This window comes from Lithobates pipiens, unplaced genomic scaffold (genome assembly GCF_037356315.1).
Source record: "Lithobates pipiens isolate NorthernLeopardFrog02 unplaced genomic scaffold, aLitPip1_a1.2 Scaffold_19, whole genome shotgun sequence".
Taxonomy (NCBI): domain Eukaryota; kingdom Metazoa; phylum Chordata; class Amphibia; order Anura; family Ranidae; genus Lithobates; species Lithobates pipiens.
In genome coordinates this window covers 585,083,133-585,108,510 of record NW_027507764.1, presented here as the reverse complement: position 1 = coordinate 585,108,510, position 25,378 = coordinate 585,083,133, and the positions used below count along the sequence as shown (strand labels likewise).

The 25,378-nt window shown below is 48.4% G+C and overlaps 1 protein-coding gene across 2 annotated transcripts in view; it reads right to left on the bottom strand.

Moving 5' to 3' along the window:
- Window positions 1-25,378, bottom strand: part of TMIE (transmembrane inner ear) — a 184,863-nt gene that overhangs the window by 81,651 nt on the left and 77,834 nt on the right. For both annotated transcript variants that reach the window (XM_077493515.1, XM_077493516.1), the window contains exon 3: window positions 13,122-13,271. In XM_077493515.1, coding sequence (XP_077349641.1) covers window positions 13,122-13,271 — 150 coding nt within the window. The remainder of the gene's footprint in view (window positions 1-13,121; window positions 13,272-25,378) is intronic.

Sequence of the window (25,378 nt, the reverse complement as noted above, 5' to 3'; positions counted from 1 at the left end):
CTGGTTTAAATTCCCTCGTCCCTTTTTAGGTTTTAGTCCTGTGCCGTGTCCCGATAGCTCAGTGTGAAGTGCTGCTACTAATGCTGCCCAGTTCTGCCCTATTGTTGTGTACAGATGACTCACCTGTAGACCCCGTATTTACATGTAAATTACCCCTGAGGTCATGTACACAGTAATCTCTAGCAACCAATCAACAAGCAGAAATCATGTGCTGTAACCTCTAGCAACCAGTCAGTGAGCAGTAATGATACACTGTAACCTCTGGCAACCATTCACAATAGCTGCCTGATCTGATTCAGTAAACGGATTGTGAATCTAGCTGCTATTTATTGTGTGTTTCAGACCAGTTGGAGAGCAAAACTGCATTGGGGGGGGGGGGGGGGCACGAAAAGATTTGCCAAGGGTCCAATCAATATTAAAGACGGCCCTGGCTGGGACAGGGGGTGGGCAGGAGGGGCGGCTGCCCTGAGGGCAACATTAATGTTAAAGTTGTCAAAGGCTCTTAAGGGTATAAGGCAGTGATGGCAAACCTTGGGGCACCCCAGATGTTTTGGAACTACATTTCCCATGATGATCATGCACTCTGCAGTGTAGCCGAGGATCATGGGAAATGCAGTTCCAGAACATCTGGGATGCCAAGGTTCGCCATCACTGGTATAAGGAATGACCAAATTATGTAAATGTACTGTAGTCAGGCTCAGAGGCCAGCCGAGGAGCCACCACCATATCATTAGTAAGGACGAAGTACAGGTTCAGTGCTGCGAAGGCTGGGACAAGGGGTGGGCAGGAGGAGCAGCTTCCCTAAATGCAACATTGATGTTAAGGTTTTCAAAAGCTCTTAAAGCGGGAGTTTTAAAATAGTGACACTTACCTGTCCAGCGCGCCCGCGATGTCGGCACCGGAAGCCGATCTGTAGATCGTCTCTCGGGTGCTGCCGCCGCCATCTTGGGTATGGGAATCAGGAAATGGAGCCTTTCGGCTTCATTTCCCGGTTCCCTACTGTGCATGCGCGAGCCGCGCTGCGCAATAAGGACGGTCCCCGCTGCCTCTGGGTTCTGTGTTTCCCAGCAGGCAGCGGGGCACTTGCGGAAAGGGGCGGGCACTTGCGGAAAGTAATCTACGCCCCTTTCCGCAGAGAGCTATCCCGGAAGTGGGTGCAGATACCTGTACTGTACAGGTATCTGCACCCCCCTCCCCCCTGAAAGGTGCCAATTGTGGCGCCGGAGGGGGGGAGGGTTCCGATGAGCGGAAGGTCCACTTTAGGGTGGACCTCCGCTTTAAGGATATAAGGAATGACCAGATTATGTAAATGTACTGCAGTCAGACTCAGAGGCCAGCAGAGGAGCCACCCCCATATTATTGGTAGGGATGACGTCCAGGTTCACTGCTACCAGGACTGGGACAAGGAGTGGGCAAGAGGGACAACTGCCCCAGTGCAACATTAATGTTAAGGAGGTCAAAGGCTCTTATCGATATAAGAAATGATTATGGAAATGTACTGTACTCAGACTGAGAGGCCAGCAGAGGAGCCACCCCCATATCATTAGTAAGGACGAGGTCCAGGTTCACTGTTACCAGTACTGGGACAAGGGGTAGACAGGAGGGACGGCTGCCCTAAGTGCAAAATTGATGTTAAGGTTTTCAAAAGCTCTTAAGGGTATAAAGAATGACCAAATTATGTAAATGTACTGCAGTCAACTTCGGAGGCCAGCCGAGGAGCCAGCACCATATCATTAGTAAGGATTCACTGCTACCTGGGCTGGGACAAGGGTTGGGCAGGAGGGGAAGCTGCCCTGAGTGCAACATTAATGTCAAGGAGGTCAAAGGCTCTTACGGATATAGGGAATGGACAGTTTACGTAAATGCAGGTCTTTTTTTTTTCCCCCACGGAGAATAGGTGCAGGTACTCTTCCCCCCCCCCCTTCCAAGTCACCCCTTGTCTCCATCCCCTACCCACCTCTGAGCACCACCCCCTGCAGACCGCAAAAAAACAGGATAGATTCCACCAGCAGCAATAGATCCCCCAGCAACAAAAGACCCCCGATATAACAATACAGAAGGTCTAAAGATCCAAAGCAATATTGTTGAAAAGGAGACAGTGGTGAAAAAAGGTGAGACAAACCAAATATGACATGTGAACTCAGGTGGGAGGATGTGAGGAAATGTCATTTGTGTATCGGGCCAAAAGAGTGTAGGTGCTAATCAGGTGAGACATTGAGGGACACCAGCGCTACTCCCTTTCTGTCTCCATGTCCATATTATTACGTACATGGGTTGTATACCATGCAGACTCTTCTATACATTTTATACATAACTTGCACATACAAGATGGTTTCATAGTATTTACTTGATTACTTAGATCAGCCTTTCTCAACCTTTTCAACACAGAGGAACCCTTGAAATACCTTTCCGCTCTCAAGGAACCCCTGCTAAAAATTATATATCTACAACTCAGGATACAGTGGGGCAAAAAAGTATTTAGTCAGCCACCATATGTGCAAGTTCTCCCACTTAAAAAGATGAGAGGCCTGTAATTGTCGTCATAGATATACCTCAACTATGACAGACAAAATGTGGAAACAAATCCAGACAAAGTGTTTGTTATGTACAAATTTAGTTTTTGCCTCAGAACAGTAAAGGGGTTCTAAGCGTTAATTGTGTAGGTTTAACTTTGACATCAGTTTGGCTGGGCTGTGTTAGAGTACTGCCATGTGTACAGTGAGGTGCACATGACAGGCTCATATCCAGGCTTTGGGTATCGGCTTCCCTGGAGCCAATCAGTGGGTGCGCCGGGCCCCGCTGAGGAGTCTGGGGAAGGGTACTTAAGATGTTAAAGTCACGTGTTCCAGGTCGTTCGTGAGGCCTTAGCGGTCTGTTCCTGATTCTGGACCGATTTAGCCCCGCGAGGGGTCACGGGAGCGTATGTCGCTCCACAACATGCTTTGGTTGGCTAGCCCCAATAGACCCGCCTGGTCTGGGGTAGGGATCCATCTGTTCCCGAGTCTCGGAACCGGCTGGTCCAAGGCGCAGTAACTGAGGGAGGATTCAAGGTGTCCGGGTGTGCTCTCGGCTTGGAGGGGCATCGCAGCTCGTGTAAGTGACCGGGGGAGGGCTCTTCGGAGGAGGGCCAACAAGCTGGCATCCTGAGAAGTGCCTGGTTGCTGAGTTGTGAAGGACACTGACGAATCCACGTACTGTCAAGGAGACAGAGAACGTTCCAGGTACTGAGGGTAAAGGTTCCTGTTCACTTCTGTTACCAGTTACTCAAGGTCAAAGATTTCACAAGTTCTGGATCAAAGTGCTGACTGCCATAATCTCTGGCTAGAGATTTCTTCAGCCTTGAAGCGCCCAGCTGCGAGTGGCTACTCTCTGGGTGGTATTAGAGACTTTCTGATATTAGTAGTTCAAGGTGCCTGAGTTCACCCTTGCCCTTGCCCATACGAGACTGTGTTATTGGATGTTATTGGATGTTACCCCTGCAAATAAAAACCTTTTCTAAAGGACTTTTATGGTGTCAGCTTCCAAAGTTGTTGAGTACTAACTCTGGGAACCCCTAGACGTGGAAGAACCAGCCAAGCGGAGGTAACCGGTAAGCCCAAAAGTTAAGGCCGCCCTGCCAAGGGTTATGGCTGATAGACAAATTATGGTAGAAAATAAGTATTTGGTCACCTACAAACAAGTAAGATTTCTGTCTCTCACAGACCTGTATCTTCTTCTTTAAGAGGCTCCTCTGTCCTCCACTCATTACCTGTATTAATGGCACCTGTTTGTACTTGTTATCAGTGTAAAAGACACCTGCCCACAACCTCAAACAGTCACACTCCAAACTCCACTATGGTGAAGACCAAAGAGCTGTCGAAGGACACCAGAAACAAAATTGTAGACCTGTACAAGGCTGGGAAGACCGAATCGGCAATAGGCATGCAGCTTGGTGTGAAGAAATCAACTGTGGGAGCAATAATTAGAAAATGGAAGACATACAAGACCACTGATAATCTCCTTCCATCTGGGGCTCCATGCAAGATCTCACCCCATGGGGTCAAAATGATCACAAGAACGGTGAGCAAAAATCTCAGAACCACACTGGGGGACCTAGTGAATGACTAAATACTTTTTTGCCCCACTGTACATTAGTGTGACAGGCAGTGAGAAGAATGTTCCTTACACTTTTGATCATTGGGATGAATTACCCCTTTACAGATGGCTAAAAATATCAATGGTGTCAGTGGGAACTTACTCTTTGCTCACGAAACCCCTAGCAACCTCTGAGGGAACCCTATGGTTCCATGGAACCCTGGTTGAGAAACCCTGACCTACTGTAGATACACACTTCTGTTACGCCTGTCAATCAAGTTGGACATTGAGAGATACACCATTTGGCTCCCATGTAACACTTGTCCTCCATGTGTTCCCTGGAGGGTATGCGCTGGTTCCTCTCCTTCAGCTCCCGGGATAGACACATTTCGCCAACCACCCCTTGGGAAACTGGCTTTTGAGACTTTGGCTTAGCTTATCTGTAAGTATGGGATCTTTCTGCACAAGGTCCCCTACCATTTGTGTTTATATTTACTATTAAGTTGCATATCTCTAATAGACATCTTTATCCTGTAGATACACTGCATATACATCTAGTCCTGAAGAAGCGTGCAGTGACTCACGAAACGTGAGTTTCATGATGCCTGTGTATTATTCTATATTTATCATTGTAACCTACGTGAATGTATTTTTGTAGTATTTCATTACGTGGTTTGACACCCTTGTCTATATATTGTGCACGCGATGAATGGCATATGATTCTAATAAAGCTATAAACCATGTTTATGTTATATATTCTATATACTTTTATTTACCTCTTTGTGCTCAACTCATTTAAAGTCCCATGGGCTAAATTTTGTTTTATCAAATTTTGGGATGGATGTGTGTCACTGGCAGCACCAGATCATGCTATGGGTATATGTGAAATGACACCCCAAAATAAATTCTGCTGCTTCTCCTGAGTACGGGGATACCACATATGTGGGACTTTTTGGGAGCCTAGCCGCGTACGGGGCCCCGAAAACCAAGCACCGCCTTCAGGCTTTCTAAGGGCGTAAATTTTTGATTTCACTTCTCACTACCTATTACAGTTTTGAAGGCCATAAAATGCCAAGATGGCACAAAACCCCCACAAATGACCCCATTTTAGAAAGTAGACACCCCAAGCTATTTGCTGAGAGGCATTTTGAGTCCATGGAATATTTTATATTTTGCCACAAGTTGCGGGAAAATTACAAACTTTAATTTTTTTTAATTTTTTTTTCACAAAGTTGTCACTAAATGATATATTGCTCACACATGCTATGGGCATATGTGAAATGACACCCCAAAATAAATTCTGCTGCTTCTCCTGAGTACGGGGATACCACATATGTGGGACTTTTTGGGAGCCTAGCCGCGTACGGGGCCCCGAAAACCAAGAACCGCCTTCAGGTTTTCTAAGGGCGTAAATATTTGACTTAAAGCGGGAGTCCACCGGGACTCCGCGTTTTTTTTTTTTTTTTTTTTTTTAAAAGCCAGCAGCTACAAATACTGCAGCTGCTGACTTTTGAATAGTGACACTTACCTGTCCAGCGCGCCCGCGATGTCGGCACCCGAAGCCGATCGCTCGCTTGGCTGCCGGGTCCCGCCGCCATCTTGGGTATGGGAATCAGGAAATGGAGCCTTTCGGCTTCATTTCCCGGTTCCCTACTGCGCATGCGCGAGCCGCGCGGCGCAATCCGGACGGTCCCCGCTGCCTCTGGGAGCTGTGTGTTTCCCAGCAGGCAGCGGGGCACTTGCTGAAGGGGGCGGGCGCTTGCGGAACGTACGCCCCGTTCCGCAGAGTGCTAGCCCGGAAGTGGGTGCAGTTACCTGGATTATCCAGGTAACTGCACCCCCCTCCCCCCTGAAAGGTGCCGATTGTGGCGCCGGAGGGGGGGGGGATTCCGATGAGCGGAGGTCCATTTTAGGGTGGACCTCCGCTTTAACTCCTCACTACCTATTACAGTTTTGAAGGCCATAAAATGCCAAGATGGCACAAAACCCCCACAAATGACCCCATTTTAGAAAGTAGACACCCCAAGCTATTTGCTGAGAGGCATGTTGAGTCCATGGAATATTTTATATTTTGCCACAAGTTGCGGGAAAATTACAAACTTTTTTTTTTTTTTTCCACAAAGTTGTCACTAAATGATATATTGCTCACGCATGCCATGGGCATATGTGAAATGACACCCCAAAATAAATTCTGCTGCTTCTCCTGAGTACGGGGATACCACATATGTGGGACTTTTTGGGAGCCTAGCCGCGTACGGGGCCCTGAAAACCAAGCACGCCTTCAGGTTTTCTAAGGGCGTTACAGTTTTGAAGGCCATAAAATGCCAAGATGGCACAAACCCCCCCCAAATGACCCCATTTTGGAAAGTAGACACCCCTAAATTTAGGGGTACACTAGTGAGACTAGGTAATAAATGGCGGGTGCCCTGAAACTATAAAAAAATAACTAACCAACCAGCGTCACCTGTAACAGTTATATGGTGATCACTGGTGAAAGGGTTAACTAGGGGGAAATCAGGGGGCTTTATGCGGTAGTATATGGGGGTCCCTGGCGCTATAAAAAGCTGCGGCGAACCTAAATACCTACCTGCCTAACTAGCGTCACCTGTGACACTAATACAGCGATCAGAAAAATGATCGCTTATTAGGCTGGGTTCACACTGGAGCGATGCGGGAACGCCACAAATCCGCGGCGGGTTCCCGCATCACATGCCTCCCGGCGGCAGTTCACACTGCCCTATGCGAACTGCTGGGAGTGTCAGTGAAATGTTAATGACACCCCCAGATCAGTTCGCATATCGCAGTGCGATCTGCAAACTCGGATCACATGGTGTGAACACCCATGCGATCCGATTCTGCTGCGGGCCAAAAAAAGGGTCCCGTGCGAATTTGCGGCGGGTGTGGCGGGTGCAGGGAATGGCTGAACTCGAATCGCACAGAGATCGGATGTGATTTGCACTGCAGTGCGGTGCGAATCACATTCGTTCTCATAAACCGCTGCAATGTGAACCCAGCCTTAGTGACACTGGCGAGGGGGGGGGTGATCACGGGGTTAAACCTTTATTGGGGGGGGTTAGGGGGGCACATTAGAACTAAAGGGGGCTAACCCTAACTGCCCTAACAGTTATTACAGTCACAAATGACACCAATGCAAAAAAAAAAAAAAAAAAGCAATTGGTGTCACTGTGACTGGGGGGGCAGGGGTAATTGGGGGGTGATCGGGGGGTAAAGGGGGGGTGTGAGTGTGCCTGGCATGTTCTACTGTGTAGTGTAGTGCTTGTGCAACTCACCGATGCTCTCTCCTCGGCGCCGGAACGAAAAATACCGACACGGAGGAGAGAATACATCACTTCCTCTCTTGTGTTTACATTACAGGAGAGGAAGTGATGTCACGGGACATTTTCATTCGTCGGGAGCGATCGCGAGGGGGTGGCCATGAATGAATGGCCGTCCCCTCGTCCGGGATCGCTCCCGAACGAATACCGACCGCCGCAGGCACCGGGCGGGGGCCCGATCGGGCCCCCGACCCGCAGGCAGGCAAGGACGTACATGTAAGCCCTTATGCCTGCCCGTGCCATTCTGTCGACGCACATCGTCGTGCGGCGGTCGGCAAGTGGTTAAATTGGAATTTGGTGTGACCGTGTGTAGGCAAGACAGCTTGAGCCGAATTCTGTTGGAATTCCGTCTGGAAAACCATCAGAACATGAGACGCCGTGTGATAGTTCATGGATTTTTTTGGCCCTTGACTGAAATAGCCTATGCTTGAGTCACGTCATCTCAAGGTAGCAGCTTTATTACATTTCAAGGAAATCTTTACCGTTAAAGCAAATGTAAACCCATGACAAACAACAAAAAAAAAAAAAAAAAAATGAAAAAGGCATAAATAACAATGTCGGGACCCGGGTCTGAACCTGCAACCTCCGCTGTTTCTTGTGACGTCTCTTCTTGCCACCTGGGACAGCTCCCTGGACAATACCTTGAGCCTTGTTTCCAGTGAACCTTGAACTCTTTGCTCCTCCCATGAGCCTCCTATTTCAGCCATGCCTCTGCACTTCCTGTTTGCCAGATTATTGCACTCCATCCAAGCCAGTACAGTGGAATCTTGGTTAACGAGCGGTTTGAAAGATGAGCAACTTATTTTTTTTTTTAATTCTGACTCGGTTTGCGAGTGTTGTTTTGCAAAACAAGCAGAATTCAAGCTAAAGGGGTGTGCAGTACCACATTTGGCCAGAGGTGCGGGGGCGCCGGTGACACTCGGAATGATTCAGAGCCATTTGAAAATACTCAATCACTCGGAAACACTCCTTTCCCGAGTGTTTCTGAGCCTTACGAGGCTTTGCGAGTTCAGCTGAGCTGTCCCCATGTATTTACGAGGCTTTCCGGCGCCCCCCCCCCCCCCACCCCACCTCTAGCCACATGCAATAGAAGTCAATGCGGAACAAATTATCTTAGTTTCCATTGACTTCTATGGGGAAATTTGCTTTGATATGCGAGTGCTTTGGATTACAAGCATTCTCCTGGAATGGTTTATGCTCATAATCCAAGGTTCCACTGTATCTTGCTCTTGTTACTCCTGTTGCCGTCTGTATCTCTGCTGCTACTCACTACTGACCTTTGGCTTGTTCTCTGACTACCCCCCCTGCTTGATCCCAACCTGCGACCACTTGTTACTGACCTTTGGCTTGTTACCTGACTACACTTCTGCTTGATCCCTACCTGCTACATCTGCTACTGGACCCCGGCTTGCTCACCCCCGGTGGGGCAATCCTGAGCACCACAACCTGGCACTAACATACAGCAATACCATTGAGAGCTCTAGTGAATAGCGGTCAGTGCTTAGACGCCGCACCTTAACTGAGCCCATGGCATCCGCCAGGATGACCTGTTTGTGTACTTATCCAGCTGGTGGGTGGGAGCCTCTATACCGCTATAGATACTGGTCTCTAAGTCTGGCCCCTGACCACGACACCGTGTTTTCAGAGGTTGTTCTCCAAGACACTGATGGGGAGAGGACATAACCTCTGGTGAAATCACTCCCACATGCCTTAAATTAAGTGCCAACTTCTCCCCTTAGTTGAACAGGATTGGGTATTCACGGTACGTCTTCATGGCACCCTAAAGCTACTGGGCGTGACAATGCTACATCTGCATTGTAAGGCAGTGGGGGAGTGTTGTAACCTTAAAAAAAATGCAGTGATAACATTTGAAATGGTAAATTGGTTTTACTAAAGCTAAGCTACAGAGGGGGAATATCAAGCAATAAATAAAAGGTAGCCATGACTTCCTAGAGAGCTGCTGATCATTTTGGGTTCTCCAACCTGTCCCATGGGTACCCACCCGGTATCTGGACCCAACAGCTCACCAACAAACCTCTGGCAATAATCACAGACTCTGGTCTCCAGGATCTTTTTACCATACTCCAAATAGAAGGAGGGTTTAGGGAATGCAGGATACCAAAAGTGCACATCAGGAGGACAGATATACCAAATCAGCAGTAGGTCCCGTGAGGGGGACCACTAAAATAGGTGCAGATACATAGAGGACAGACAGATAAATCTATGACCCTTTAAGAGCAATCCTTGAGTTTGCTTGCTCCTGAAACTGACATTTGTCCCTCCTGTGAGTAGGCCAAATGTCAGAGCCCAAGGGCAAGGATCCCTCTTCCAAGGTCCAGATGGCAACTTGCTCCTCTGGGACCCTTTTTAGGTAAGAGTATTCCGATCCAGCCCAGCTCCTTCAGATATGCATCGTCAGATCTGCTCCTGTGCATGTTTACTGTATGCAACCGTCCTGCATTCTACTGTTCAGCAACATCCCTGCACTGCCTGGGTTCCATGGATGAAGACTTTGTGATTTTTTTTTTTTTTTTACTGCTTGCTCTACTTTTATCCAACAACATGTGAGTGTTTCCTAGAAAGAAGAGGTTTCGAACCGCCGCACACCAAAGCAGCCCTGATACAAAATCCATAAACTTCAGCTTCCGCCTGGCTCCATCCAGGCCACACTCCCGGCGCCTTTCACCATGCCCACTGGGCTTATTCATTGACTAAGCCCTGTCTGTGGGGCAAGCCGCACCGGGTGCATGGACTGGATGGAGCCAGGTGGAAGCCAAGTTTTACCGATTTATGTATCTGGGCCTCTTTGGTTGTCCAAACACCTTCTTTCTAAAAATGTCTGCATAGAGCTGTCTCTTTATTTTTTCTCCACTTACACCCGACAGTGAGATTCTCTGAACTTTTGTATGTTTGTCCGGAGTGGTGCCCAAAGTTGGTTACATGTGAGTGGTAAATTTACTTTATTTTAATAAAATTATTAAATTGCTGCACTTAGATGCACCTTCCCATGTCTCTTTACATGTATGGAGTGCTGGCATGTAGTAATATTGTTTATGCCTGGGAGTACTCATGTGCGGGGGACTACGATGGGGCTTCAGGGATCTCCACAGGGCCACATAGGGCTAGAGAAATGCACTACATTACCAAAAGTATTGTGACGCCTGCCATGAAGTTTAACGGCATCCCAGTCTTAGTCCGTAGGGTTCAATATTGAGTTGGCTCCGCCCTTTTTAGCTATAACAGCTTCAACTCTTCTGGGAAGGCCGTCCACAAAGGTTTAGGAGGGTGTCTATGGGAAGGTTTGACCATTCTGGACGAGAAGGCCTGGCTCGCAGTCTCCACCCTAATTAATCCCAAAGGTGTTCTATTCCTTTGGTTCCCTCCCAATGGGTTCCTCATCCTCACGAGGGAAATTTGTTACACCCATCACTATTATCATGAGTTTATCACCCTCACTATGCATGGCCTTTTCCTTCTCCATCACCCCCTCCATTCGCATTTCCCTGTCACCCACAGCACACCTCCCCACACCACTGTCTTCATCTTTCTATCCATCATCACCCCCCTATTCCCTTCTTCCTTTCCTGTCTTCCTTCCCCCCTCCACACTTTTCTTCCCCTTTCCCTCCTTTTCCTCTCTCTTCCCCCCTTTCCCTCCTCTTTCTCTCCCCCCCCCTTCCCTCACTTCCTTTTCCCTCCCCTTTTCTCTGTTTCCCCCCTGCCCTCCTTTTCCCATCCCCCTTTATCTTCCTTTGCTTCTCCCCCTTTCTTGCCCCTTCTCTTCTTTTCCCCTCTCTCCTCCTATTTCTCCCCAGTTACACTTCGCTGTCTTTTTTTTTTTTTTAGAATATCCTCACTTGCTGTGCCTGCCCTGGGCATCGCCCCCTTTCCAGCCCGCGGGGTTTCCACCTCAGCTCCCGGTTGGAGCTTTTTCCGGACGGCGTGCAGGGCCCTACCACCACACCAGCAACACATCAAACCTCAATATTACACGTGCTTGCTCCTGATGAGTGGTACTAAAACCACGAAACGCGTAGAGATGCCGGTTGCCATGTCTTTACCAATCATATGATGACTCTTTAAGCAAATTTTACTCCCACAGGTCCAGTGAGGCCATATCAGTTTAACATTGGTTTATATCCATTTCTTTGAGGTGAACCAAGGAATTGAAAGAGGAGCTGCACCTTTAAAAAAAAATATTAAAAGCCAGCAGCTACAAATATTGCAGCTGCTGACTTTTAACAAATGGACACTTACCTGTCCCAGGGTCCAGCGATGTCGGCGGCAGATGACAAGCAATCGCTCCTCTCTCTGCTGCCCCTGCCGCCATCCTCTGTCAGGGAATCGGGAAGTGAAGCATTGCGGCTTCACTGCCCGGTTCCCTACTGTGCATGCGCAAATCGCGCTGCGCGTCTCCACTGGTTCCCACTGTGTCCTGGGAACTGTGTGTTTCCCAGAACACAACGGGGGGGGGGCGTGGCGGCGCATCTGCGGCTAGCTTGTCCCGGAAGTGGGTGCAGATACCTGGATTATCCAGGTATCTGCACCTCCCTCTCCCCTGAAAGGTGTCAAATGTGGCACCGGAGGGGGGGAGGGATCAGATGAGCGGAACTTCCACTTCAGGGTGGAGGTCCACTTTAATGTGTGTATACCATAAGAGATTATCATTAACTTCATTTCTAAATTCTTGCTTATTATATGGGCTGTGCTTAATGGTCTGAATATTATATGTATGTTACCAAGTATTTTTGTTACCAGGAATATGTATGTCTTTAGTTCAGCTTTTCAATAAAATTCCTTGTTTCATCCTAGTATTCTAGGATGGTGTTTCATATAAAGTCCCACCCCATTTTGTAAATATACCTCCTTTCTATTGGGTTGAAGTCAGGACTCTGTGCAGGCCAGTCAAGTTCCTCAAACCCAAACTCGCTCATCCATGTCTTTATGGACCTTGCTTTGTGCACTGGTGGGCAGTCATGTTGGAACAGGAAGGGGCCATCCCCAAACTGTTGCCACAAAGTTGGGAGCGTGAAATTGTCCAAAATGTCTTGGTATGCTGACGCCTTGAGAGTTTCCTTCACTGAAAAACAACCCCCACACCATAATTCACCCCCCTCCACCAAATGATTTGGACCAGTGCGCAAAAGCAAGGTCCATAAAGACATGGATGAGCGAGTTTGGGGTTCAATCAATCAAACCCCTGGGTGGGTTTGTTTGCATTCCCTGCACCCCAAGCCCACCCTATTTTGAAGCCTATTAGAGCCTCTGGCTCTAATAAGTTGCTTCAAAAAAAAATACCCCCCCCCCGTTGTAGTTCATGCATCTGGTGTCCTGCATAGGGGCCAGACGCATTGATGGGGTGGCGCCCGTGCACCCCTAATGGACAGGCCACCCCTGGGTTCCACTAGATTTTAGTTAGGGGGTATCAGAGTAAAGGGGGCTGAATACAAATGCCCCCCCCACACACACTTTTCACATATTTATTTGTATCATTTTCCTTCCACTTCACAATTATGAGCCACTTTGTGTTGGTCTATCACATAAAATCCCAATAAAATACATTTAGGTTTTTTGACTGCGACATGAAAGAATATGGAAAATTTCAAGGGGTATGAATACTTTTTCAAGGCGCTGTATATAGCCGGTCTCCGTATACTACTCTCCCATGTAACTTCTTTCATCATCAGCTGCCAGATATGAGGGGAACATTTACCTCCGGGCACGTCGGTGAGCTCATTCAATGGCGGAACGGTCTCCAGCTTGTCCGCGTACTCCTTCCCAGCTTGGCGCTGCGCGTATCGCGCCTCGATCTCTTTCTTGGTCCGGGGGATGCGACACTTGAAAATGCAGCACAGCGTGATGACTTCCCGGGGGGAAAACGGAACAGAAGAAAGAAGAAAACATGGAATTAGTTATTATACCGTCATTGAGGCCGGGAAAAAAAAAATTTATAAAAAAAAAAAAAAACTCAGAATACGAACAACCATTAATTACATAATTTGACTCGCAAAAACGCCTCTGTGAAGAGCGCGCCCCTGGAACGTACGCTTAATTGCTTTCGCTTTATAAGAGCGCGGCTCGCGATCGATGAATTAAAGAAGCAATCCGTCTGGTTGTGACGCAAATTAAAAAGTATCCCGGGCGCATTCCATACAAACATATGAAAGGATAATAAGTGTGCGGAGCTTAGAAGGTCGAGGATTTATATCGGGGACTAAAGTGGAAGAATAGAAGGAAAGCTCCTCCAAACAAAGGGCGCCGCATTAGACGTAAAGTGCTGCTATGCCTTACAAGATCATTATATAGCTTTGTACAATCGTGACACACACATAGGATTCTTATTTCCACAAGTCTGATCCTTAACATTTTTATTTTATTTTATTTTACACCCACTTTTCCTCCCCTCACCAACATGATGAGGACATTTTTATATAAAACCTTTTCTGTTTTCATTCCATTCTTTATTTTTAGACCCAGTGATGTCATCACTGGACCTCTGCACTTCTCTATTCCAGGTGGGCAGATCACGGCTGATGGGGGAGGGGCCAGCAGGGTGCTCCCGTATACATCCCGGCCGAGCTAGACAATGGAAACCGCTCCCTGCTAGGCCTCTCCCACCAGCCATGATCTCCCTGCATTGCATAGAGACCTACAGTACCCTGCCAGCCCCTCCCACCAGCCACTATCTCCCTGCATTGCATAGAGACCTACAGCACCCTGCCAGCCCCTCCCACCAGCCACTATCTCCCTGCATTGCATAGAGACCTACAGTACCCTGCTAGGCCCCTCCCACCTTTCATGATCTCCCTGCATTGCATAGAGACCTACAGTTCCCTGCCGGCCCCTCCCACCAACCATGATCTCCCTGCATGGCATAGAGACCTACAGCACCATGCCGGCCCCTCCCACCAGCCATGATCTCCCTGCATTGCATAGAGACCCGCAGCACCCTGCTAGGCCCCTCCCACCAGCCACTATCTCCCTGCATTGCATAGAGACCTACAGTACCCTGCTAGGCCCCTCCCACCTTTCATGATCTCCCTGCATTGCATAGAGACCTACAGTTCCCTGCCGGCCCCTCCCACCAACCATGATCTCCCTGCATGGCATAGAGACCTACAGCACCATGCCGGCCCCTCCCACCAGCCATGATCTCCCTGCATTGCATAGAGACCCGCAGCACCCTGCTAGGCCCCTCCCACCAGCCATGATCCCCCTGCATGGCATAGAGACCTACAGCACCCTACTAGGCCCCTCCCACCTTTCATGATCTCCCTGCATTGCATAGAGACCTATAGTACCCAGCCGGCCCCTCCCACCAGCCATGATCTCCCTGCATTGCATAGAGACAAACAGCACCCCGCCTGCCCCTCCCACCAGCCATGATCTCCCTGCATTGCATAGAGACCTACAGCACCCCGCCGGCCCCTCCCACCAGCCATGATCTCCCTGCAATGCATAGAGACCTACAGCACCCCGCCGGCCCCTCCCACCAGCCATGATCTCCCTGCATGGCATAGAGAAGTCCAGAGACCAGGTACTCCTCCTCAGGAGACCTCAGACTGGATACAAGCAGTGGGCTGGTTCTTGGGAGAAGTTATGCAAATATCGAAATGCCTCGACGGGTGGGTGTCAGTCTGAAGGCGTGGGCATTTCTAGGCAGACTGTACTTGCATCCCCATGTGGCGTAGCGTTGGGGGAGCGGCAGCCAGTGCGGTCGCCCTGGGCACAACATTTAGAGCTGGCGCAGACAGGACACCGGTGATGTGTCGAATACTGTCCCCCATCGGATAGTGTCTGCCCTGTACTGCGCTTGTGCAGTACGGAGGACAAGGAGATGCTGAAGGTCTCCGAAGATGTGCGGTGCCTACACAGTGAGTCCAATTTCAAGCCCCACCATCCAAGTGGACATAGAGTTAGAACAAAAAATAGCCGAGCGAAGCGAGGCCATTCCCGAAGCGTGGCGAGTGGCCCTGTTACTATGTGCTACCGTATGTCCACTTGGATGGTGGGGCTTGCGCCTGGACTCAGTGCGCAGACACCGTTCTTCTTCAAAGGCTTTCGAAGTCTCCTTGTCCTCCGTACTGCGCAATCGCTGCGCCTGCGCAGTACGGGACGGACACTATCTGATGGCCGGACAGTTTTTGGCAGAACACCGGCACCACCATGAGGCTCCCCAAGCAACAGGCAAACTAAAACCTCCATGCTATGCAAGGTAGGAGAGAGAGTATCAGGGTGGAGATATCTGGGGGGGGTTAAATTAGAGTGAGGGTATCTGGGGGGGTTGGGTCAGAGTGAGGGTATCAGGGTGGAGATATTGAGGGGGGGTTAGAGCAGAGTGAGGGTATCAGGTTAGAGATATCGGGGGGAGTATATCAGAGTGAGGGGATCTGGGGGGTGTGATCAGAGTTGGGATATCTGGGGGGGTAGACTAGAGTGATGGTATCAAGGTGGAGATATCTGAGGGGGTAGATCAGAGTGATGGTATCAGGGTGGAGATATGGGGGGGGTAGATCAGAGTGAGGGTATCAGGGTGAAATTATCTGGAGGGGGTATATCAGAGTGATGGTATCAGGGTGGAGATATCAGGGGGGGGTTAGATCAGAGCAAGGGTATCGGGTGGAATTATCTGCAGGGAGTAGATCAGAGTGATGGTATCAGGGTGGAGATACCGGGGGGGTTAGATCAGAGTGAGTGTGTCAGGGTGAAGATATTGGGGGGGGGTAGATCAGAGTGAGGGTGGAAATATCGGGCGGGGGGGTAGATCAGAGTGAGAGGATCTGGGGGGGGGGGGTGTGTGATCAGGGTGGAGATATCTGGGGGGGTTAGATTAGAGTGAGGGTATCAGGGTGGAATTATCTGGGGTGGGGGGGTTAGATCAAAGTGAGGGTATAAGGGTAGAGATATCCAGCGGGGGTAGATCAGAGTGAGAGGATCTGGGGGGTGATCAGAGTGGTGATATCTGGGGGGGGTAGATTAAAGTGAGGGTATCAGGGTGGAGATACCGGGGGGGTTAGATCAGAGGAGGTGTCAGGGTGAAGATACTTGGGGGGGGGGGGTAGCATCATAGTGAGGGTGGAGATATCCGGCGGGGGGGGGTGATCAGAGTGAGAGGATCTGGGGAGGGGGGTGATCAGGGTGGAGATATCTGGGGGGTTAGATTAGAGTGAGGGTTCAGGGTGGAATTATCTGGGGGGGGTAGATCAAAGTGAGGGTATCAGGGTGAAGATATCATGGGGGTTAGATCAGAGTGAGGGTATAAGGGTGGAGATATGGGGGGGTGAGATCAGAGTGAGGGTATGAGGTGGAGATATCCAGCAGGGGGTAGGGGGGGTAGATCAGAGTGAGAGGATCTGGGGGGTGTGATCAGAGTGGTGATATCTGGGGGGGTAGATTAAAGTGAGGGTATCAGAGGGGAGATATCTGGGGGGGGTTTAGATTAGAGTAAGGGTGGAATTATCTGGGGGGGGGGGTGAATAGAGCGAAGGAATCGGGGTGGAATTACTTTGCTAGGAGGGTGCATTTGAACCTGGGAGGTGAGATGGGGGTTGGGGGTGCTTTGCTAGAAGGGAATATTTGAACTGGGAGGAGGGGGATTTTCTACTTTTCAGACAGATAATGATTAGGGGGTGAGTGTGCTGATTGGTGTAGTTTTTCTTTGGGGGGAGGGATTTATGCTGAGGCGGGATACTCACACCTTGAGGGGGGCACAGTTTGTCTTCTTTCCCTGGGCACTAGATGACTTTATCCTGGCACTGCCCACACTACATACAGGACATGCAACAGATCCCCTCCTCCCCGCACAGCGAATAGCCGGGATTGGATTCCCTTACAGACACGGCCTCGCTCTGCGTATTGTGTAGCTCGCGGGTTATGATGCAGTTTAGTGAAATTCCCAGATCAATATGGCACCACAGCTGCAGTAGCCGGCTACACAGATGGAGGCCATGTCTGTAAGGGAATCTGATCTCAGCTATGTTCTGTGTGGGAGGATGAGATCTGCTGAGTGCTCTACCACCAGTGATCTTGTCCTCTGCTCTGCTGACCCCCTGAGTTCTGCTCTGCTGAACTATATACACTGCCATACTCACCCCATACTCTACCCTGATGACCCCCTGTACCCTGACCTGCTGACCCTTGTTCTCCATCCTGCTGACCCCTGTACATTGCCCTTCTGACCACTGTCCTCTGACCTGCTGACCCCCTTTCCTCTGCCCTACTGACCACTGTCTTCTGCCCTGATAACTCCTCTTTTCCGCCCTGCTGACCCCTTTCCTTTCCCCTGCTGACCCCGATTTTCAGCCTTACTGACTCTTGTACACTCCCCTGCTAACCTCGCATCCTGTGTATGGCGGGATGAGTACAAGGGTACATTAGAACCCCTTACCTAGGGAAATCAGTACAGGGGTACATTAGAACCTCTTACTTGAGGGAATGAATACAGGGGTACGTTACAACCCCTTGCCCAGAGGAATGAGTACATGGATACGTTAGAACCCCTTGCCCAGTGGGATAAGTATGGGGGTACATTAGAACCCCTTACCTGGGGTAAAGAGTACGGGGGTACATTAGAACCCCTTGCCCGGGGGAAAAGAGTGTGGGGGTACATTAGAACCCCTTACCCGGGATAAAGAGTACGGGGTACATAAGAACCCCTTAACTAGGGGAATGAGTACAGGGATACGTTAGAACCCCTTGCCCAGAGGAATGAGTATGGGGATACATTAGAACCCCTTACCTGGGGCAAAGAGTATCGGGGGTACATAAGAACCCCTTACCTAGGGGAATGAATATAGGGATACATTAGAACCCACTGCCCATTGGAATGAGTATGGGGGTACATTAGAACCCCTTACCTGGGGGAAAGAGTAGGGGGGTACATAAGAACCCCTTACCTGGGGAAATCAGTACAAGGGTACATTAGAACCCCTTACTTGGTGGGATTTAATACAGGGGTACATTACAACCCCTTACCTAGGTAAACCAGTACAGGGGTACATTACAACCCCTGGCCCAGAGAACCCCTTATCCGGGGGAATGAGTACGGGGTACATTAGATCCCCTTAACCAGGGTAAAGAGTACGGGGGTACATTAGAATCCCTTACCTGCAGGAATGAGTACAGGGATACGTTAGAACCCCTTGCCCAGTGGAATGAGTATGGGGGTACATTAGAACCCCTTATCCTGGGGAATGAGTATGGGGGTACATTAGAACCCCTTACCCGGGGTAGAGAGTAGAGGGGTACAGTAGAACCCCTTACCTGGGGGAAAGAGTACGGGTGTACATTAGAACCCCTTGCCCAGTGCAATGAGTATGGGGGTACATTAGAACCCCTTACACGGGGTAAAGAGTACAGGGGTACATTAGAATCCCTTACCTGGGGGAATGAGTACAGGGATACATTAGAACCCCTTGCCCAGTGGAATGAGTATAGGGGTACATTAGAACTCATTACCCGGGGTAAAGAGTACAGAGGTACATTAGAACCCCTTACCCAGGGTAATGAGTACAGGGGTACATTAGAACTACTTACTTGGGGGATTTAATACAGGGGTACATTACAACCCCTTACCTAGGGAAATCAGTACAGGGGTGCAATACAACCCCTTGCCCAGAGGAATGAGTACAGGGGTACATAAGAACCCCTTATCCAGGGGAATGAGTATGGGGGTACATTAAAACCCCTTACCCGGGGTAAAGAGTATGGGGGTACATTAGAACCCCTTAACCGGGGTAAAGAGTACAGGGGTAAATTAGAACCCCTTACCTGGGGGAATGAGTACGGAGGTACATTAGAACCCCTTGCCCAGTGGAATGAGTATGGGGTATATTAAAGCCCATTACCCAGGGGTAAAGAGTACAGGGGTACATTAGAACCCCTTACCCAAGGTAATGAGTACAGGGGTACATTAGAACCCCTTACTTGGGGGATTTAATACAGGGGTACATTACAACCTCTTACTTGGGGGATTTAATACAGGGGTACATTACAACCCCTTACCTAGGGAAATCAGTACAGGGGTACATTACAACCCTTTGCCCGGAGGAATGAGTAAAGGGGTACATAGGAATCCATTAAAAAATGGAATGAGTATGGGGGTATAGATTCCCACAAAGAGTTTGAATTCTAGAAATTTAAAATAAAGTTTATTGATGACCCCAGAAGTAAACCCAACATCAATGAAGACGTCCAGCGAGATAATCCACCTCATTCAGGAAGACTCGTCGCCCGCCGTTCTGTACACACTGCTCCTCCGCTGATAAATGGCGGACTCCCAGCGCTGGGTCTCCCGGGTGCCCTCATTGACCAGATTTCTCTACTTTTCAATCTAAACTTGGCTAACTTAACAGTCCAGGATATGGGAATCCTAATGAGATGTAGAATCACAGATCCGATTACTATTCACGTCCCATATACGACCGACCATAAAATTAACAGAGCGAGGTGGACGCTGAGCCAAACCAAGAACACAACCAGCAGCGGAATGGAGATCAAATCAGCAATTACATCGTAATAGAAAGAGTGAATTAAAGTCAGACCCTCTCCATCAGTACATAGAGCCGCCGGTCATTAATCCGTGTCTCTAAATCGCGCACGCCGATATATCTTAATTCTGTATTATCCACTTAAAAGCTGTGTAATTAACAGCAAAGTACCATAAGCCTGTCATTTGCATGTGAAGCAGAAAATCACTGTGCTTAGGATATGGCATGCAAAAAAAAAAAAAAAAGTGTGTGTGTGTATATATATGTATGTATATATATATATATATATATATATATATATATATACACAGTATCTCACAAAAGTGAGTACACCCCTCACATTTTTGCAAATATTTTCTTCTATCTTTTCATGTGACAACACTGAAGAAATGACACTATGTAAAGTAGTGAGTGTACAGCTTGTATAACAGTATAAATTTGCCGTCCCCTCAAAATAACTCAACACACAGCCATTAATGTCTAAACCACTGGCAACAAAAGTCAGTACAACCCTAAGTGAAAATGTCCAAATTGGGCCCAATTAGCCATTTTCCCTCCCCGGTGTCATGTGACTCATTAGTGTTACAAGGTCTCCGGTGTGAATGGGGAGCAGGTGCGTTAAATTTGGTGTTATCGCTCTCACTCTCTCATACTGGTGGTGGTGGTGGTTCAACATGGCACCTCATGGCAAAGAACTCTCTGAGGATCTGAAAAAACACTGCAGTGCCACCTGCTGAATAGAAAGGTATAATGCATACAGTATATATTGTCTGTACTTTACATTACATGCTGTTGTCCTTCCAACACCCCTTCTCAACGGCATGTGCTTTCTGAAATTATGTTCAGCTTTTTATGGATATAATTATGATGTTCCTTCAATAAAGGTTTGGTGAGTGCATCAGCAGCCATCTCCTCTAATGGGCAGTAATGAATGTCAATAACACCTTGCTCTTGATTTTCCCTTGGTAGATGCTACTTGATGTTGATGTGTTTGGTCCTAGGATTGACCCATTCTGATTGCATAAGCTTTATACATCCCTGGTTGTCTTAAAAAATGGGAATTGGTTTTGACATGTCTATCCCAACGTCCACAAAAAGTTGACGAATCCATATCGCTTCTTGACACGCGTGTTCTGCTGCGATGTTCCCAGCTTCAGTTGAAGATAGAGCGACAGTTACTCGCTTTTGACTAGACCAACTTATGGTTCCTTCCCCAAACTGGAAGATGAATCCACTGGTAGATTTGTGGTATTTAGAATAGCATACACACTATTTAATATTTAACTTAACTCTCTCATACTGGTGGTGGTGGTGGTTCAGCATGGCACCTCATGGCAAAAAACTCTCTGAGGATCTGAAAAAACACTGCAGTGCCACCTGCTGAGAAAGGTATAATGCATACAGTATATATTGCCAGTACTACATTACATGCTGTTGTCCTTCCAACACCCCTTCTCAACAGCATGTACTTTCTCAAATTATGTTCAGCTTTTTCTGGATATAATTATGATGTTCCTTCAATAAAAGTTTGGTGAGTGCATCAGCAGCCATCTCCTCTAATGGGCAGTAATGAATGTCAATAACACCTTGCTCCTGATTGTCCCTCAGTAGATGACACTTGGCGTTGATGTGTTTGTTGATGGATTGACCCTTTCTGATTGCATAAGCTTTATACATCCCTGGTTGTCTTCAAAAATGGGAATTGGTTTTGACATGTCTATCCCAACGTCCACAAAAAGTTGACAAATCCATATCGCTTCTTGACACGCGTGTGCTGCTGCAATGTTTTCTCTGCTCCAGTTGACGATAGAGCGACAGATACTTGCTTTTGACTAGACCAACTTATGGTTCCTTCCCCATACTGGAAGATGAATCCACTGGTAGATTTGCGGTATTTAGAATAGCATAAACACTATTTAATATTTAACTTAATATTAAATAGAATTGTTTATGCTAAATATTTTTATATTCATATTGTATATTATATTACTATTGGTAATTTTAAATATTAGATCATATGTATTTATTATATGTTAATATTATTTAGATTAACACTGTTTAGAATAGCTAAGATGCTAATTGCAAAGATCGATCTTGCAAAAAGGGCTTGTTTAGACTTGTGATTGGGGGTGGGGGTGGGGGGGGTGGGTGTGAGCTGAGATGCATTTTTAGTGCCCCCCCCACCCCACCCCACCTCCCCTAATCGCCCTTCCCTCCGTTAAAGTCATTCTAAAGGTATAAAAAGTCTAAAAGTCGTTGGCTCCTGCTGCTGTCGATCAAATCCTGTGATCGGGGAGCAAGGGTGGGATCAAGCGGCACTGTGTGTGTCAATGGACGCACACAGCCAAGCTCGGGATCCAGCCCGCATGTCTGCCCCCCATAGCAAGTGCACCAGATCACCGGTTTCATGAAAAATAGATTTGAGAGCCATTAAGGCAGCAGATGTGTATAACATTTAGTGTCACTTTAAGTCCTGAAGAAGGGAGAAGCCTTTGGCCCCCGGCTATTCCTAATCAATAAATATTTCATACTAATCATTTAGCTGGGTGATCGATCTTAGTAGATCCCCCGAACCTCATACTCACAATCAGAAGTCCACACGGAATCCTAAAAGTTGTCTCTATACCTACCCAGAGCGGCCGGCTAATTATTATTTCCTCTACTTCTATATCGTCACTTGACATGAGTATCTTGTAAGTCATTAACTTCCTTTAGTTTCGGATAAATAGCGCATATCTCGCCGTGACCTCCGACAAATCTCTATAATCACAGAGAACGGAGGCCTAATTGCCGTGTCAGTGAAGGACAATGAGGAAAACGCACAGCGCCAAGAATCGGTCACAGCATCGGGGAGGATGACACAATGTCTCTAAGGAAAAGTTGCAATAAAGTTGAAAAAAAAAAAACAATCGCTAAAATCTCATAAGAGCTTTGCCAATCTCCTTTCAATAATTATTTTCAATGTTATGAGCTCTAAAGCATTGAATAATATCATCCCTGGTGATCCTGCCATGAAGAGCCTTCATTCTGCCACTTCCTGTTATAGGGTGACAACGCTCTCTCGCTGCCTCCTAATTTTGCTCCTGGTTTGTCACCCAATCACATGAGCCTCTAATGGAGACTACAGGCCCTCTCACACTTTTACAAACATAACATAACTTCCACAAATTTTTCGAACTGAAAATAAGACGTTGCAGCTGTAAAATGTGAGCTGTCGTGTATGACTGGTGCAATCATGGGAGTTGCTTTATTCTCATGCCTCCCCCGAGTCACCCCTTGTCTCCATTAATTATGCCCACCTCTGAGTACCATCCCTTGTCTCCACCCCCTACCTACATCTGAGTACCATCCCTTGTCTCCACCCCCTACCTACATCTGAGTACCATCCCTTGTCTCCACCCCCTACCTACATCTGAGTACCATCCCTTGTCTCCACCCTCTACCTACATCTGAGTACCATTCCTTGTCTCCACCTCCTACCCACCTCTGCGCACCATCCCTTGTCTCCACCCCCTACCCATCTCTGAGCACCACCCCTTGCCTCCACCCCCAACCCACCCCTGAGCACCAGCCCTTGTCTCCACCCCCTACCCATCTCTGAGCACCAGCCCTTGTCTCCACCCCCTACCCATCTCTGAGCACCAGCCCTTGTCTCCACCCCCTACCCATCTCTGAGCACCAGCCCTTGTCTCCACCCCCTACCCATCTCCGAGCACCAGCCCTTGTCTCCACCCCCTACCCATCTCCGAGCACCATTCCTTGTCTGCACCCCCTACTAACCTCTGAGCACCATTCCTTGTTTCCACCCCCTACCCACTTCCTAGCACTGCCAATTTTAGGGGAATACAGAACCAAGTATAATTTTGTGGTGCTAATTTGGTAATGATAAGAAAGGGAGAGGGAGGAAATAGATCCCTTGCAGCTAGCAACAATAACACCCCCAGAAACAATAGATCCACTGCAGTAACAATAGGTTATCCCCAGAAACAATAGATCCCCCAGCAACAGTAGACCCTCCCAGCAACATTAAGCCCCCTTCCACAGCAACAAAATACAGCCCCTTCCCAGCAAAAACAGATCCTCCACAAGCAACAGTAGATCCACCCCAGGCACAATAGATACCTGCCATAAAAAAACAGACCTTCCAGCAGCCAGCAACAATAGACCCCCTAGAAGGAATATCCCCCCACAGCAACAGAATACCCCCAAAGCAACAATAGATCCCCCAACAGCAACAATAAACTTCCACAACAGTAGATTCCCCACTGCAACAATAGATCCATCAGCATTCAGGGTCAATAAAACCTCCAGCACCCCTTACTAGCACCAGGGGCGGATCCAGGGGGGGGGCAACAGGTCAATTGCCCCCCCCCCCGAGATAGTAGCAGTGAGATTGAGTCGTTGCAGCTCTGTTCGTTTGTGTGCCGCTGCCTGTGTCTCTCTCTGTCACATAACCCGATCAGATCATCAGCGGGCAGCGGCGCAGAGAGAGAGAGACTTGTACTAGTTACGCCCAGCCAGCACTGCAGCCTCGCATCCTCATTGGCCAGCGCCAGTAACAGATTCAGATAGGAGGAGGAGGAACAGCAGTGGGTGGAGCCTCTCTCCTGCACTCGTTGCTAACGCCTGGGCCGCTTGGCGTCTAGCAACGAGTGACGTCACGGTCACGCCGGTCACCTGGGGGAGGGAGACAAACACAGCGGAGCAGAGCTGCCTGCTGGAGCCTGGAGAACAGATCAGGCATCCGCAGCAGCGCAGCCAGGGAGAGCTCAGCCTCAGAGCAAGAGCAGACTGACTGAGGCAATGTTATGCCAGTGACTGTGATAATCAATCACAGTCACTGCATTTGAGCTGTTTAACTTCAGCTAAAAAACAAAGTCTTCCTTTCTGCAGAGTGGCACTTGCAAGTTGCAGCAATCTTAGTTCTGGAGTCCGCCCCTGACGTTGTGGTCCCACCCCCCCAGCTCCCCCTCCATCTTGTCCACGCTACAGGCCTCCGCTCTGCCACCCCTGAGTTAGTTTTAGCTCCACCCACCTCCTCCATCTTCTCCACCGGTTTGTGCAGTGCAGTACAGAGTGAATTCTACAGAGGATATTGAGAAGATTACTGCTGGATCCATCCATCCCATCCATCTCCACTCCATTGCTCCTGCATGGGAACGGTACCCCTCCCCTCACCAGACTACCATAAGAATTGCCTAAACGTGAGTATAAATGAATGTTATGTGACAAATCGCAAAATACATGTGTGCCATTATGTATGATTATTTCTTGTGATCCTGCGCTGCGTTACTTTGGCTGATAATTGCGCGGTTGTGCAGTGCAATCAATGCTGTACCGAAATTAAATTGATATCCTTTTTTTCCCACAAATAGAGCTTTCTTTGCTGGCATTTGATCATCTCTGCGTTTTTTTTTATTTTTTGCGATATAAACAGAAAAAGAGCAAGAATTTAAGTTATATGTGGTTAAACCTATCTTGT